This window comes from Oncorhynchus mykiss, chromosome 21 (genome assembly GCF_013265735.2).
Source record: "Oncorhynchus mykiss isolate Arlee chromosome 21, USDA_OmykA_1.1, whole genome shotgun sequence".
Classification (NCBI taxonomy): Eukaryota; Metazoa; Chordata; class Actinopteri; order Salmoniformes; family Salmonidae; genus Oncorhynchus; species Oncorhynchus mykiss.
Window position 1 is genome coordinate 49,884,469 of NC_048585.1, and position 17,125 is coordinate 49,901,593.

At 41.2% G+C, this 17,125-nt stretch overlaps 1 protein-coding gene across 7 annotated transcripts in view; it reads left to right on the forward strand.

Annotated features, from left to right (window-relative positions):
* The first annotated feature begins 6,118 nt into the window (after window positions 1–6,118).
* The window catches only part of LOC110500629 (serine/threonine-protein phosphatase 2B catalytic subunit alpha isoform), a 136,811-nt gene continuing 125,804 nt past the window's right edge, over window positions 6,119–17,125 (forward strand). For all 7 annotated transcript variants that reach the window (XM_036958092.1, XM_036958094.1, XM_021578104.2 and 4 more), the window contains exon 1: window positions 6,119–6,415. In XM_036958092.1, the coding sequence (XP_036813987.1) occupies window positions 6,355–6,415 (61 nt within the window). In that variant the 5' untranslated portion in view covers window positions 6,119–6,354. The remainder of the gene's footprint in view (window positions 6,416–17,125) is intronic.

The following is a 17,125-nucleotide window of genomic DNA, read 5'->3' on the forward strand; positions in this document are numbered from 1 at the left end:
GTAGATTTGTTTAAGACTACCAATAATCACTCTGTGTGGTCCTGATTTTCTCCACTGCAGTAAAAGGTTTTAATACAAATATATGGCTGACAGCAAATGGTTTTGAATTTCTCAGAAAACGAACTGTGTAGCAGAGAGTAGAGTGTGACTCAAGAAATAATAACTGTCAAATTCCTCAGAATACGTAGTGTTCTCATGGAAACCGAGGCCAAACTGAACACCCAGCTACTGTCCAATTGTTGCAGCACTTAACTAGAGTCAGGGACACTGTGTTCCTACACTTTGTGTCCAGGGCCGGACTACCACAACTGGAGCCCCAGGGCACCTACCTCTAGTGGGCCCTCCATGCAGCTAACTTCCTGCAATTCTTCCTGCTAATTTTGCCATGGTGCAGAGAAATTAGTAGTTTTATAGCTAATCTTATGCAATTCTACACATTTTGCCATAGGGCAGACAAAAAAAGTTGCAGTTTAAAAGCTAATTTTCCTGCAATTCTACACATTTTGCCATGGCTTATGACGTGTTCACATACCATATGGGGGTGGGCAACCTCCAGGGGGCCCAGAACCAACATGTTCATATGCGATCTGGGGAGACCCTGCGTGCCTGTTAAAATAATCTGGCACCGTTTGTATCTGACCTCCCATTTTTTGCTACTCTACTAGCATTCTCTTCAGTGTTGACTTGAGCTACAGGTATATGCGGTTTGACAATGCCCAGTTAGTTGTATGGAAATTGCCTGTGAGGCAAGTCTGCCGAGGCAGGAGATCACTTGTGCAGCAAGTTCATTAATTTGTTTCTGAGGCAATTACTTGAAAAATAATACGATTCAACATAGACGTAGGTAGCCACAAGTTTTCACCTAACCGGTATGACCGGAGACCAGCAAGTCCACTAACAGGCAAGGACTCAGGCAAGGATGCTTCTCCATTTGGTTTATTTCAATTACTGCCTTTTGCGTTCACTTCTATAACATGATTGTGTGTGGGATTTATTGTGACCATTGTGCATTCAACAATTCCAACAATGCATACAAAACACCCACCATAGTAATGAATGATATAATTATTTTATCTATTCCTGAAGCAACAGATGGGAGGTGATGAGAGGTTGGGGTCATGTAGCCTATAGATACAGTGCATTCGGAAAGTATTCACATGGCTTCCCTTTTCCCACCTTGTCACAGCCTTACTCAAAATAAAATAAAACAATATCCTCAATCTACACACAATACCCCATATTGACAAAGCAAAAACAGTTTTAGAAATGTTTGAAAATATATTAAAAACAGAAATAGCTTATTTACACATGTATTCAGAGCCTTTAGAATGAGACTCAAAATTGAGCTCAGGTGCATCCTGTTTCCATCAATGATCCTTGAGATGTTTTTACAACTTGATTGGAGTCCACCTGTGGTAAATACAATTGATTGGACATGATTTGGAAAGGCACACACCTGTCTATATAACGGTCCCACAGTTGACAGTGCATGTCAAAGCAAAATCCAAGCCATGAGGTCGATGGAATTGTCAGTAGAGCTCCGAGACAGGATTGTGTTGAGGCACAGATTTGGGGAAGGGTACCAAACATTTTTGGCTGAGCTCGCCGCCTGGCCAAACTGAGCAATGGGGGAGAAGTTCCTTGGTCAGGGAGGTGACCATTAACCCAATGGTCACTCTGATAGAGCTCCAGAATTCCTCTGTGGAGATAGGAAAACCTTGCAGAAGGACAACCATCTCCGCAGCACTCCACCAATCAGGCATTTATGGTAGAGTGGTCAGATGGAAGCCACTTCTCGGTAAAAGGCACATGACAGCCCGCTTGGAGTTTGTCAAAATGCCCCTAAAAAATCTCAGACCATGAGAAACAAGATTCTCTGGTCTGATGAAACCCAGATTGAACAGTTTGGCCTGAATGCGTCTGGAGGAAACCTGGCACCATCCCTACGGTGAAGCATGGTGGTGGCAGCATCATGCTGTGGGGATAATTTTAAGAACATGGCCAAGGCAACGCAGGAGTGGTTTTGGGACAAGTCTCTGAATGTCCTTGAGTGGCCGAGCCAGAGCACAGACTTGAACCCGATCAAACATCTCTGGAGAGACCTGAAAATAGCTGTGCAGTTACGCTCCCCATCCAACCTGACAGATATTGAGAGGATCTGCAGAGAAGAACGGGAGAAACTCCCCAAATACATGTGTGCCAAGCTTGTAGTTTCATACCCAAGAAGACTCTATGCTGTAATCACTGCCAAAGGTGCTTCAACAAAGTACTGAGTAAAGTGTCTGAATACTTATGTAAAATGTGATATCAGTTTTTTATACATTTGCAAAATGTTCTAAAAACCTGTTTTTACTTTGTTATTATGGGGTATTGAAAACTATTTGATTAATTTTAGAACAAAGCTGTAATGTAACAAAATGTCGATATCAATACTTTCCGAATGCATAGATTTAATGTCGGCTATAGATATATACACATACAGTACCAGTCAAAAGTTTGGACACACCTAAAACTGTGAAATAACACACATGAAATCATGTAGTAACCAAAAAAGTTTAAAACAAATCAAAATATATTTTAGATTCTTCAAAGTTGCCACCCTTTGCCTTGATGACAGCTTTGCACACTCTTGGCATTCTCTCAACCAGCTTCATGAGGTAGTCACCTGGAATGCATCTCAATTAACAGGTGTACCTTGTTAAAAGTTACATTTGTGGAATTTCTTTCCTTCTTAATACGTTTGAGCCAATCAGTTGTGTTGTAACAAGGTAGAGGTGGTATACAGAAGATAGCCCTATTTGGAAAAAGACCAAGTCCATATTATGGCAAGAACAGCTCAAATAACCGAAGAGAATCGACAGTCCATCATTACTTTAATTAAGACATGAAGGTCAGTCAATCTGGAAAATGTCAAGAACTTTGAAAGTTTCTTGCAGTTGCAGTTGCAGTGCAGTTGCAAAAACCATCAAGCACTATGATTAAACTAGCTCTCATGAGGACCACCACAGGAAAGGAAGACCCAGAGTTACCTCTGCTGCAGAGGATACGTTCATTAGAGTTACCTGCCTCAGAAATAACAGCCCAAATAAATGCTTCACATAGTTCAAGCAACAGACACATCAACTGTTCAGAGGAGACTATGTGAAACAGGCCTTCATGGTCGAATTGCTGCAAAGAAACCACTACTAAAGGACACCAATATGAAGAAGAGACTTTCTTGGGCCAAGAAATACAAGCAATGGACATTAGACCGGTGGAAATCTGTCCTTTGGTCTGATGAGTTTAAAGTTGAGATTTTTGGTTCCAACCACCGTGTCTTTGTGAGACGCAGAGTAGGTTAACGGATGATCTCCTCATGTGTTGTTCCCACCGTGAAGCATGGAGGAGGAGGTGTGTCGGTGTGGGGGAGCTTTGCTGGTGACACTGTCAATGATTCATTTAGAATTCAAGGCACACTTAACCAGCATGGCTACCACATCATTCTGCAGCGATACGCCATCCCAACTAGTTTGCTCTTAGTGGGACTATAATTGGATTTTCAACAGGACAATGACCCAACACACCTCCAGGCTGTGTAAGGGCTATTTGACCAAGAAAGAGAGTGATGGAGTGCTGCATCATATGACCTGGCCTCCACAATCACCCGACCTCAACCCAATTGAGATGGTTTGGGATGAGTTGGATCGCAGAGTGAAGGAAAAGCAGCCAACAAGTGTTCAGCATATGTGGGAACTCTGCATGTCTATAGCCTACATTAAATCTATGTTTTGCCCTGACCCCAACCTCCCACTTGCCTCAGGAATTCATTTAAAGTTTTATATCATTCATTATTGAATAAGCATGAAATAAAATGAGTGAGGACCCTCTATATTGCACCCAACCTCCCATAATCCCCTTCTCTGACCTCCCCTTCCCCCTACCCCTGTACCTCTCTGCACGATGTCAGTCACCTCCGACAGGTAGTTGTGGGCATCTTGCTCACTGGATATCTGCAGACACTCGTGCAATGCCAGCTAATATATGTAAAGCCACATATTGCAAGTCAAACCAAAATGTAATAAGTATCCAATACCAATCTCCAAAATCAACACAATTCCACACAAAAAAATGAATTTCATGTAATAACACAGCACTAAACAAGAGACGCAAACATGAGAATTTGTTCAAAAAGTTCAGAAGGTCTAGGCTACTCACCTGAGCTAATTTTTTTCCACATCTGTCTGCGTGCGAGTCCTGACTGCTGTGACAAGGAAAAACAGCTCTCCACACACTGGCTCTATTGATTGTATGCCATTGGTCTGATAAGTAGTTAAGGGCAGAGAGCTTCCTGCTTATCAAGATCAGACAGAGATGGGGCAGTACATGGTGGCTCCATTTCCAGAAGAGTTTAGGGACAAGTGCCTTGCCTTTACCTGATCTACAGAGGAACATGCATTATCTAACAAACATAGGGCTAAGGCTGTACAAACTTTACCCTTGATAGCAAACACACAAAATACTTACTGTTACATCTAAGTTCTAGGCCCATTTACAGGGAAACAGAGGCAGAAAAATACAAACTACTCAAGTTTATTAAAGGCTTCAGGTTAACTCATTTTAAACAGATGAAATTGAACCCCAAAGCATCTCTAAACACGCGAAATCAACTGCAAAACAAAACATTATTGCAGTGGCATACATTTTTTTTTACAATAAACAATGAATATTTTCTAACTTAAATAAACAAAACACCAATACAGATAAATAGTTCTTCCCAACAGTTCTTTCCAAACAGACTGCATGGTCCCCATGGTCTCAAAATAGTTTCCCTCAAAGAAATACAGCAACAGGTGCTGTGCTGTGCTGTGCTGTGCTGTGCTGTCTCTACACAATGGGAGAACACTCTCACCTGCACAGGGCGAGGGGGTGCTTTTGTACCATTTTACATGTTCACTAAATAGAGTTCCCTGGGAAACACTGACTAAAACTATGGTTCCTACCTTGTCACGATAACTGAATGTTTTTTACAAATTATTTCTATTGCACATAAAGAATACAAACTTCCATTACAGGGATCCAATGCTGCAACCCTATTGTAATTGGTGGGATTACTATTTTGTGCCTTTAAAATGGCTACAACTTTACCATGGTAAACCAGTCCAATCCCAAATTGACCGCAAATTGTCCGCTATACACTTGTGGAGATCATTAGATTGGTATAAGCAATTAGTATACACTGTTAAATCCTTCCAGATTTCCAGAAGTGCATAGGGATCATATCTATTTTATTTTTTAACAGAAAAGTTGTTTGACTTAGTTTAGTACATTTTTGGGAGGTAGTTTGGTAGTTTCCATCCACACTAGGTGGCGGGATGCACATTAGATGGTGCCATAAATAAGAAGAATAGCAGCAGCCTAGGGGTCGATTTGGGATTGAACTTCAGTCACCAAACTGTAGGCTGGTTGGGGTTAGTATATTCTATTTCCTCTATTAGAATGTCTCTAAATGTCCACATGGTGGCGCTGTAATAACAACCAAATATAACTGTCTAAACTAGCCTACTTATAAATCCTAAAAGGTGGACTGTCTATCAACTACTTATAGCCTTCCCTTTACAACCACCCTTATATCGTTCACAAATCGGTTAGGCTGAATACTTGCACCACCACGAAACTAGAGAATGGATGTACTTGATTCCACCCAACCAGAACCATCTGCACCCACCCTGTGTACCAGGGGAGTGAAATCGAATGCACCTACTCTCTAGCCTCGTGGTGCTCACTCAAAACAGTGAATCTAAATTGCATGACATGTTGCATGATGACAACTCTAAACCCTTCGAGAGAGATTGAGTGAAGTTTAGATAATGTATTTGAAGAAGCAGAAATGGCAGGATCCAGCGCACAACTGTGGAGTTGCAGGCCAACGCTTCACACACGCATGATTGATGTTGCAAGATACAGGAGAGGGAACTGATTTGTTGCAACACACAGCACTGCAAGTATAGCCTAATATTCATATTGTTGATACTTACGAATGTCATCTAAGCATTAAAAATGCCAGTGAAGGGGAATAGGTCTCTGGCACCAATAGAAGAGCAAATATATGGGGGGGCGTATCTTACCAACTGCATGCTAGGTTGCGCGCGCACAGCGTTGGGAGAAAGAACTTGATACAGAAATCACACGGACCTACAGTTTAGGGGTGGTGAAATTTGTAACCTTGTTGCAAGTATCTTTCGCGAGTGATAGGAGCAAGTGAGATCACCGAGATCTCCCATTTGGATAGAGTTGAGGTGTTGGGCAAGGACAGCGTTGGCTCTTTTTCAGGCACAGTTCAAATACATTTGAATATATAACGTTAACACCCTGGAAATGTCCGAAAACAAGCCGAATGATGATCCGAAGTTATCTACGACGGACAGGGTAGTAAAATGTAAGTGTCAAATTAATTACGTTTCTAAATGTCTCTAAAATAAACTGTTATTGCGTTGCTTTTTTTTGGGGGGGGGGGGGGGGGGGGGGTAATGAAGTGACACTGCTGCCATAGACGAATGTGTCTCCCTCAACACATTGCAATCCTAGTCGTATTGCGCCCTAATGGTCTGCTCAATTGGAAAGCTGGTTATGGAGAAAAAGGGTGTTAGCCGTGAGATATGGCACCGGCTGGCTAATCAGTAAAAGTAGGAAGTAAGGGTGTTATTACAATAGTTGTAGGCATTCAAGGTTTGAATCAATGTCCATGTCTCACAACGTGCTTGTTGGATATAGTCCTATTGTTTATCACCTGCACATACAATAATATATATTTTTAAACAATGTATTACCATAAAATACATTATTTTGTAGCCACACATTTATTCTGTATTCACTTTTGCAAAATTAACGAGCATGTACGAAGCATGTAGGCTATTGCAGAACTATTATGCCACGGTTAAAGTTAGACTTCTCCCCTTATTTTGGTTTCATTAGGAACACATACATAATAGTGTGACACGGTGTGTTTTATTCTAGTAATAAACATGCCTGTTCTTGTCTTGCCCGCATGTTTGATGTTTGCCCCCATGGTACTGTAGCCTATGGGGGCTAGAACTATCACGACTAATTTCCTTTATTTTTTATTATACATTAAATCACTATTGATTTATTAAAACTTAGTTAGGTTCGTCTTTATACTCTACACACATGGTGTAAATAGTGCATCAGAATCTTAATTTGACAATAAAGGCGACTGTTGGGCAACTCATCCCTTGACAAATGACATCACAGTTACACATGTTGACATTTTCGCTATCAAAGATACTCCCGTAGCCTCTTGCAATGACAGCATATGTTTGGTATGTCATCGCATTCATTTGACACACCAGGTCTCTGTAGTTACCCAGTAAATTACTATTTATTCTACCTCATGGTCCTTTACACAAGAATCCTTTAAGAACAGTTTTCCTGTTTTTGTGTTAGTAGCTGGTATGTACTCAAACTGCATTCTATTAAACTTGATGCTCACAATATTCTACTAGTAGGCCTATAGGTGTGATCTAAAACTAGAAAATAACTTAATTCTTCTGTGACCACATGGTTTCATGGTTTCCACTAGATAATAATCCAAATTGGCTATATCGTAAAAATGCATGATCCCCCCCTCACCCTAGCGTTAGGCACAAGGTTAGCAGTGTGGTTAAGGTTTTGTTTAAAATCAGATTTGAAGAAGATCAATTGTACAAATAGGCGGAGTTTATGACTTTGTGGCTGTGTTAACTAGCTCCGCATCAGTGTTGTAACAATAGACTGATCGTACAACCTCAAGAGTTTATGCATTCAGATTGGGATCATAAATGGAGTCTAAATGTCGACATGCAGGTGAAATGATTTGCCAATAGCAATATCAGCAACCACATATACATATCTGTTCTCGACATCATGGCCATAATATCTAAATTAAAAACCAATTGGACATTGGTCTATAATCTGGTCTGCATTTTCTTTTCATACCAAAGTGAGTATAGAATTCTGTTCTCAATAGTTGCTTGCCATGTAACGTTGCTCAACTCTGTATGTCTCTCTCCTGCTCACACTACTGATTGCACAGTCTTCATGTAAGCGTACCATGATCAATGTGCATATGTTAGCTCATTATCCACATTAATTTAAAGTAGTGCTTACGGCTGTGGTTCAGGTCTTTGTGAATAAGATTGAAACCTGTATGGGTGATTGGTAAGGTCTTAGGTGGTTTTGTTAAATATTTTCAAGAGACTGTCCCTATAGTTCACTCCTAAATTGCACCCTATCCGCTTCATAGTGTACTATTTTTGACCATTGACCATAGGGCTCTGTTCAAAAGTAATGCACAATGTAGGGAATATAGGGTGCCATTTGGGATGCGTACTATGTATCAACATAATGGGTTAAAGCTCAGTAATGGGAAAATTATTACATGGTCCAAATGGATTCAGTGAGAAATTGAGAATTGTGGAAATCCAATTGTACTACACATCCCATTAGCTCATGAATTGCTAATGTTAGACTACTCACAACCCACATCAGATGGAATCACAATTAATGTCCTGAAAATCATGATTTTTAACTTGACAACAAACGGTGATATTGATTATGCTGTTAGGTTGTTGAATGCAACCATGCATGCACAAATGTCTATAAAATGGAAATAGCACAGTTTAGATTTTTCATAGTTTTTCATTCAATTCTTGTTTTAAATTTTTTCCTCCAACAGCTTTTATGATATCAGACTCAGAGTAGTTATTATTTTAGCTCTGTGTCAACATCATGCCTGTATTGTGTACAAAGCATCCCTCCAAATATTTGGAGGCAAAATGTCAGAAGTCATCTGTTGCCAATCCTCCCAGTTCACCCTACGGGCTGTTTTTCACCTTCAATACAATGTGCATCACTCATTCCCACCTGTTTTGAAAACAAATCCTGTATAAAACTGATGAGGAGGCAAACAACTGTTTCAGTTTCACTAAATATCCAGGTTTGTCTTAATAACACAAGTAACCATATTCAGTTTGTGGAAGAGCTATAGATCTAGACCAGTGGAGGCTGCTGAGGGGAGGGCGGCTCATAATAATGTCTGGAATGGAGCCAATGGAATGGCATCAAACCATGTGTTTGATGTATTTGATGCCATTCCACCTATCCCACTCCAGCCATTACCACTAGCCCGTCCTTCCCAATTATGGTGCCACCAACCTCCTGTGATCTAGATAGCTACATAACTGCTGCTACCAGCTCAATATCATGCATGGCAAGATGGCGACCATATTAATACGAAGTGGATAGTGAATATCAGTTGTTGTGTATTTTATATGACTTCAGCTGGGAAGGAAAGCCCCATAGCAGAGCATGTGCTGCAGCACTCCCCTGCTTGCAGGGGCCTTTCCTTTGACTTGGATCGATAGTATCTGACGTTTGACTTTTTCGTAGAGGCCTGTGTCCCGTGTTTAAGACGTGTGGGGGTCCCCCACCAGGGCCACTGATCCCAGCTAGACAGATGAGTCATTTTTAGAACGGAACATTGAAGTAACGCCACGTACTTCACTCCAGCTTTATGTAATCACCTGCCCAAAGCCCCGGCCTTCACCTGCTTTCAGGTTGCTGTGTGTGGGGGGTTGGACGGTTGTGTGTGTGTGTGTGTGTGTGTGTGTGTGTGTGTGCGTGCATGCGTGCACGACCTACAGGGTCTCTCCATACTCACATTTGAATTGGTTTATCTTTAAATCTGGTTAATAGGATAATCACCAGGTGTTATTTGGATAAGTAAATTAAGGCATATCTGATATCTTGAAAGTGGATATAATCTGGCACGGGTCAAACTCATTCCACGAAGGGCAGAGTGTCTGCGGGTTTTCGCTCCTCCCTTGTACTTGATTGATTAATTAAATCAAATAATGTTTTGTCACATGCGTCGTAAACAACAGGTTTAGAACAGTGAAATGCTTACATACAGGTTATTTTTCAACAATGCAGAGTTAAAGATTTAAAAAATGATACAAGTATTTTAAATAGTGATTCGAGGAATAAATGCATAGTGAATTTCAATAATGAGTAAACGTAACATGCTATATACATGGAGTACCATTACCGAGTCGATGTGCAGGGGTATGAGGTAATTGAGGTGGCTACAGTATGTACATATAGGTAGGGTTAAAGTGACTAGGCAACAGGATAGATAATAGACAGTAGCAGCAGCAGGTAGCCATTTGATTAGCTATTTAGCTTGTTTAGCAGTCTTATTACAATATAGAGAATTAGACAATGTAGGCTATGCCTCTGCCTATTGGCTTATTTGCATATTCAAGCCTTTCTCAAAATATAACACTGCCCCTTTAATTGAGCTTTTTACATGATGGCGTAGCCATGGGCTGCGCCCTTGCTCAGTCATGTGAAATCCATTGATTAGGGCCTAATGAATTGATTTAAATTGACTCATTTCCTTATATGAACTGTCAATCATAATGAGTTTTTCCCCACAAAAGGGCTTTATTACAAACAGAAATACACCTCAGCATCCCTTCAGGCGATCCCACAGGTGAAGAAGCCAGATGTGGAGGTCCTGGGCTGGCATGGTTACACGTTTTCTGCAGTTGTGAGACCGGTTGGACATACTGCTAGGTTCTCTAAAACAACGTTGGAGAGGCGGTTTATGAACATTACATTCTCTGGCAACAGCTTTGGTGGTCATTCCTGCAGTCTGCATACTAATTGCAGGGCTCCCTCAACTTGAGACGTCTGCGGCATTGTGTTGTGTGACAACTTTCCTCAGCTCCAGGTGCACCTGTCAATCAATCAATCAGTCAATCAAATGTATTTATAAACCCATTTTTACATCCGCAGATGTCACAAAGTGCTATACAGAAACACAGCCTAAAACCCCAAACAGCAAGCAATGCAGATGTAAAAAATTGGCTAAATCGGTGTCCAAAAATACAGATTTCCGATTGTTATGAAAACTTGAAATCGTCCGACCTCTAGTATCTGGTGTGACCACGATTTGCCTCATGCAGTGCGACTCATCTCCTTGGCATAGAGTTGATCGGGCTGTTGATTGTGACCTGTGGAATGTTGTCCCACTCCTCTTCAATTGTGTGCAAAATTGCTGGATATTGGCAGGAACTGGAACAAGCTGTTGTACATGTCGATCCAGAACATCCCCAACATTCTCAATGGGTGACATGTCTGATGAGTATGCAGGCCGTGGAAGAACTGGGGCATTTTCAGCTTCCAGGAATTGTGTACAGATCCTCGTGACATGGGGCCATGCATTATCATGCTGAAAAATGAGGTGGTGGCTGTGGATGAATGGCACAAAAATGGGCCTCCGGATCTTGTGCGGTTTCTCTGTGCATTCAAGTTGCCATCTATAAAATGCAACTGTGTTTGCTGTCCGTGGCTTATGCCTGCCTGCCCATACCATAACCCCACCACCACTATGGGGCACTCCCGCTCGCTCACACGACGTCACGTCAGCCATCTGCCCAGTACAGTTGAAACCGGGGTTCATCCGTGAAGAGCACACTTCTCCAGCATGCCAGTTGCCATCAAAGGTGAGCCACGGCCCACTGAAGTTGGTTCGAACTGCAGTCAGGTCAAGACACTGGTGAGGACGATGAGCACGCAGATGAGATGGTATCTGACAGTTTGTGCAGAAATGTTTTGCTTGTGCAAACCCACAGCTGTCCGGGTGGATCGTCTCAGACCATCCCACAGGTGAAGAAGCCAGATGTGGAGGTCCTAGACTGGCGTGGTTACATGTGGTCTGCAGTTGAGGCCGGTTGGACGTAATGCCAAATTCTCAAAAATGACAGAGGCGGCTTATGGTAGAGAAATTAAAAATAAATTCTCTGGCAACAGCTCTGGTGGACCTTCCTGCAGTCAGCATGCCATTGTGGCATTGTGTTGTGTGACAAAACTGCACATTTTAGAGTGGCCTTTTATTGTCCCCAGCACAAGGTGCACCTCTGTAATGATCATGCTGTTTAATCAGCTTCTTGATATGCCACACCTAGCAGGTGGATGGAGAATGCTCACTAACAGGGATGTAAACAAATTTGTCCCAAAAAATTGAGAGAAATAAGCTTTTTGTGCAAATTGAAAAGTTCTGGGATCTTTTATTTCAGCTTATGAAACATGGGATGAACACTTTACGTCTTGCGTTTTTATATTTTTGTTCAGTATACATTTTTCTATGGCCTCTGTCTCTTAAACATGCACACACACACACACACACACACACACACACACACACACACACACACACACACACACACACATTCCAATTTCTATGGCCCTGCAAATACTTTCTCTCAAAGTCTAACCCACATGCACCCTTTTGCTCGATCTATGTCTGCCCTTCACAATGCACTATACTCTCTTGCAGTAGGATTTGGGGAACGGTGCACCATGGGAAATAAAGGTCAGACAAGCGGAGCTCGTTTTGGTCGAGCTGTGGATTTGGGGCCTACAAGCCTTGAGGGTGCAAAGCAGCCAGCCACAGTTAGTGAGCTAGTCAATGAGCTATTCATGGGCATAAAGACAGCGTTATGGCCCGGAGCAGGCCTGTTTGCAAGCGAACGTGTTGTTATTACTCACAAAGAATTAACCAAGTGGGCTCTTTCTCACTCTCTTGTCAGTGTCTGCAGACCCAGAGACTGTTTTTGTAGACAGAGCTGCACTGCTCCCTGAAACGAACCACGGTTCCACCTGTAAAAAGTAAAAAATCTCTGTTTTGGTCCGAAGAACTGCTTGTTGGCATAGCTTCTTGGATGACACATATTTCCTGCTCGCTACTTGTCATTGGCTGCTGTACACTATTGTCCACCCTCAGTCATTGATTGGAACACTTTAGTGTTTTTCTTTTAAGTCTAACCCCAATGAAAAGAGAGGGTAAACGCATGAGAGAGAGTCAACATTTACGGAGTGGTTTGAAGGACAGAGGAGCCTGCTGAACAAATTGAGATGGAAGACAGTAAATGCTGACAGATTGTATTCATTAAACTGGCTACTGAACCTGTTCTCTCTTTACTTTGTAATTTGAATCAGAGTCAAAATCAAGTCAATTTCAAGCTTAAGTATTGCTTGACATTTGTTCAATTCATCATGGATGGATGCCCGACAAAAGACTTGAGTGTCTCAAAATAACGACTAAAGAAGTCAAAGGCGCCTGCCTACCTATGTGTCCCTTAGTCCTCATGGTGTCCCTTTGGCATGTGGATAGAACCCCAGCCAGAATGCCTATGGTGTATAAGATTACAGAAGAATTAGTCTCTGTTTTGGATTTAGGACACAGCAAAGTGGTTGATTTGGCCAGATTAAGCTCCATATAAAGGGGTAAAGGCTCAAGGGATGTACTCTGTAATCAAGGGATGTAAATCTGACTCTATGCATTAGTCTGTGCTCTTGCTAATTCAGGCCAAACAAGTGTAGCTAGCATAGCGTAGATTTGAAAACAGCAACCCAAAACAAAACTGTTCACCTAGCTAGCATTTTCGGTTGTCGCTAGCTAAACTTGTAGTTCAATGGCAGAGGGATCTTGATTGTCTTGGCAACTGCCTTGTGATTCAAATGTTGAAGGAAGGCGTGTTCTCCTCATAATGTGAAGGTCATGGATGTCACCTTACCTCACAAGACTTTTCCTTGTTCCTGAGCTGACAAAGTAAACTCAGTCAAACTCCACATTAAGGAATGCCATACATAACTTACATTCATAGTAATATACAAGTTTATACAACTTAACAATTTAGGTTAGTGAGGTTAAGACATTTTTTGTTGTTAAAACATTGCATTCCAGCGGTGTAGATCTAGATAGAGTCCTGCAAAGTTGTCTCTGACATTCCTACCTCTCAACCAGTCTTCTGTGACAACATGACTGTGTTCTTAAACACAGATTCATCACTGAGGTTTTCTTGCTGATGATATTTATACTTTTATCGATAACTCTATTCTACCACTAAACTCCATGGAATCAGTGATATTGTGAAAGCCCTACTTTTATGCTCACTTTGCATGCCTTGCTTGTCATACCCAAGAGCAGTTATCTCCCTTTCCTTGTACTGTAGGCACTACGCTTGATGTGGTAAAAGTTGCTGTCCTCTTTTGATATTTGCGTTTAATGTCTCCTGTTACCATGGCTGGCAGGGTGTCATGCGCTCTTTGTTTGGCTAACAGCAGCAGTCCGTTTGGAACAGAGGCAGTTGCATGTCATAAGATCCCCCTCTAGAGCAATCAATGGGATGCAATCTACCACAAGTGTAACTACACAGCGGGCACACACACGCAGGGGGGAGGTCAGAGGCTAACCCAATGGACGGAAGCCTTATTGGAGCCAGGAGGGTTTCAAGCAAGCCCCCCTAATGGTTTAAAGCCTGGGCAAAATACTTGCCGGCTTTAACCCTTTGACACGTACCAACACACGGGTGGGATCATTATACAGTGGTCCATGTATCGTATGCTCAAACTGGTGTGATTATTACGCTTATGTAGAACATCCAGTTTCAACACCGATACCGATTATTGGAGGACCAAAAAAAAGCTGATGCCGATCAATCGGCCGATTTAAAAAATAATAATAATTTTAAAAAAATGTATTTGTAAAAATGACAATTACAACAAAACTGAATGAACACTTCTTTTAACTTAATATAATACATCAGTAAAATCTATTTATGAAACAATGCAAAAACAAAGTGTTGGAGAAGAAAGTAAAAGTGCAATATGTACCATGTAAAAAAGCTAACGTTTAAGTTCCTTGCTCAGAACATGAGAACATATGAAAGCTGGTGGTTTCTTTTAACATGAGTCTTCATTTTTCCCAGGTAAGAAGTTTTAGGTTGTAGTTATTATAGGAATTATAGGACTATTTCTCTCTATACCATTTGTATTTAACATACCTTTGACTATTGGATGTTCTTATAGGCACTTTAGTATTGCCAGTGTAACAGTATAGCTTCCGTCCCTCTCCTCGCCCCTACCTGGACTCGAACCAGGAACACATCGACAACAGCCACCCTCGAAGCATCGTTACCCTTCACTCCACAAAACTAGCTAGCCATTTCACATCGGTGACACCAGCCTAATCTCGGGAGTTGATAGGCTTGAAGTCATAAACAGCTCAATGCTTGAAGCATTGCAAAGAGCTGCTGGCAATACGCACGAAAGTGCTGTCTGTCACTGACTCTGCGTGCAATGCAATGAACGCAAGAGAAGTGACACAATTTCACCTGGTTAATATTGCCTGCTAACCTGCATTTCTTTTAGCTAAATATGCAGGTTTAAAAATATATACTTCTGTGTATTGAAAGGCATTGTTTTTTATGGTTAGGTACACATTGGAGCAACGACAGTCCTTTTTCGCGAATGTGCACCGCATCGATTATATGCAACGCAGGACACGCTAGATAAACTAGTAATATCATCAACCATGTGTAGTTAATTAGTGATTATGATTGATTGATTGATTGATTGTTTTTTATAAGATAAGTTTAATGCTAGCTAGCAACTTACCTGGGCTTTTTACTGCATTTGCGTAACAGGCAGGCTCCTCGTGGAGTGCAATGTAAGGCAGGTGGTCAGAGCGTTCGACTAGTTAACCGTAAGGTTGCAAGATTGAATCCACGAGCTGACAAGGTAAAAATCTGTCGTTCTACCCCTGAACAAGGCAGTTAACCCACCGTTCCTAGGCCATCATTGAACATAAGAATGTGTTCTTAACTGACTGGCCTAGTTAAATAGGCCAGTCCAAAAAATAAAAAATAATAATAATACAATTCGGCCAAATCGGTGTCCAAAGTAACTGATTTCCGATTGTTATGAAAACTTGAAATCAGCCCTAATTAATCGGCCATTCCGATTAATCGGTCGACCTCTAGTTTGTACCCTGTTTTGTGCTGCTACCATGTTGTGTTGTCATGTGTTGCTGCCATGACATGTTGTTGTCTTAGGTCTCTCTTTATGTAGTGTTGTGTTGTCTCTTGTCGTGATGTGTTTTGCCCTATATTATTATTTAATCCTTTTTTATTTTTAATCCCAGGCCCCCGTCCCCTTTTGCTGTTTGGTAGGCCATCATTGTAAATAAGAATATGTTGTTAACTGACTTGCGTAGTTAAATAAAATAAATATATTAACTGATACACAAAATGACTCCGGATTCAAAGCATAGTTTTTAAATAAAAATTATTATACAAAATTCTTTCAACCAATAAAATGTGATATATATGTGAATCATTTCAGGAAACTAGGCATATGTCGCGCATCACTACTTTACAGGAGAGGCATTTGAACGTAAACATGCATTTTTTAATCAAAATGCGTTTTTGGGTAGAAATGCCTTCTGGAACATGCGAACTTTCATGTGCCTTAATAACAAACTTGTATGCCATCTGTAAATACAAATAAAATTGTTAAATTATGCGCCTAGTTGGTTTAGCCAAAAACAGGAACCTTCCCACTAGCCATGATTGATAATGGATGTGTGGGACATGCTGAGAGAGGAATTTGTTTCTGTCTATAAAATGAGCTGCTCAGTATGTGTAGGTAATCCTTTCTAACGCAGCTTTTTTGGAAGGATATCACAAAGAACTACAAAAGAGTTGCTAATGTTCTCCACTTTCTGGAGGACCAAGTTTTGAAATCAGTGGAATGTCCGGTGGAAACAGAGTATGATTGCTAAGGAGAGAAAATTCTGGCGTTTGATTGCAAATATGCGGAGGGAGTCGAAAAGAGAACACAGAGAAGGCTGTTGTATAAAACACCTGTCTCCGGATTACATCTTCAAACTAAGGGCAACCATGGCATCCGTGACAGAGAGGGAGAAGCGTTCATCCATGTATATGGGTAAGAGAGTCTAGCTAGCTCCATTTTCAGATATTATACGTTTCTAATTTGCTCATAAAGTCATTTTCATTGCAAGGTAAAGTGTACTGTTAGCTAGCTGGTGAACGTTAGTTGGCTGGCTCGCTAGCTAATGTTACGTGTATGATCTGTGTAGTAATATTATTCGTACCTTATAGCCTAATGTTAGCTAGGTAACATTGAACCTAGCTAGTTGGCTAGCTTTAGCTACCTGAAGATTCATGCAGGGTAGTAACGTTATGAGTTGGGATTATGGTTCATTGTTCAGCTACAGGTCTAA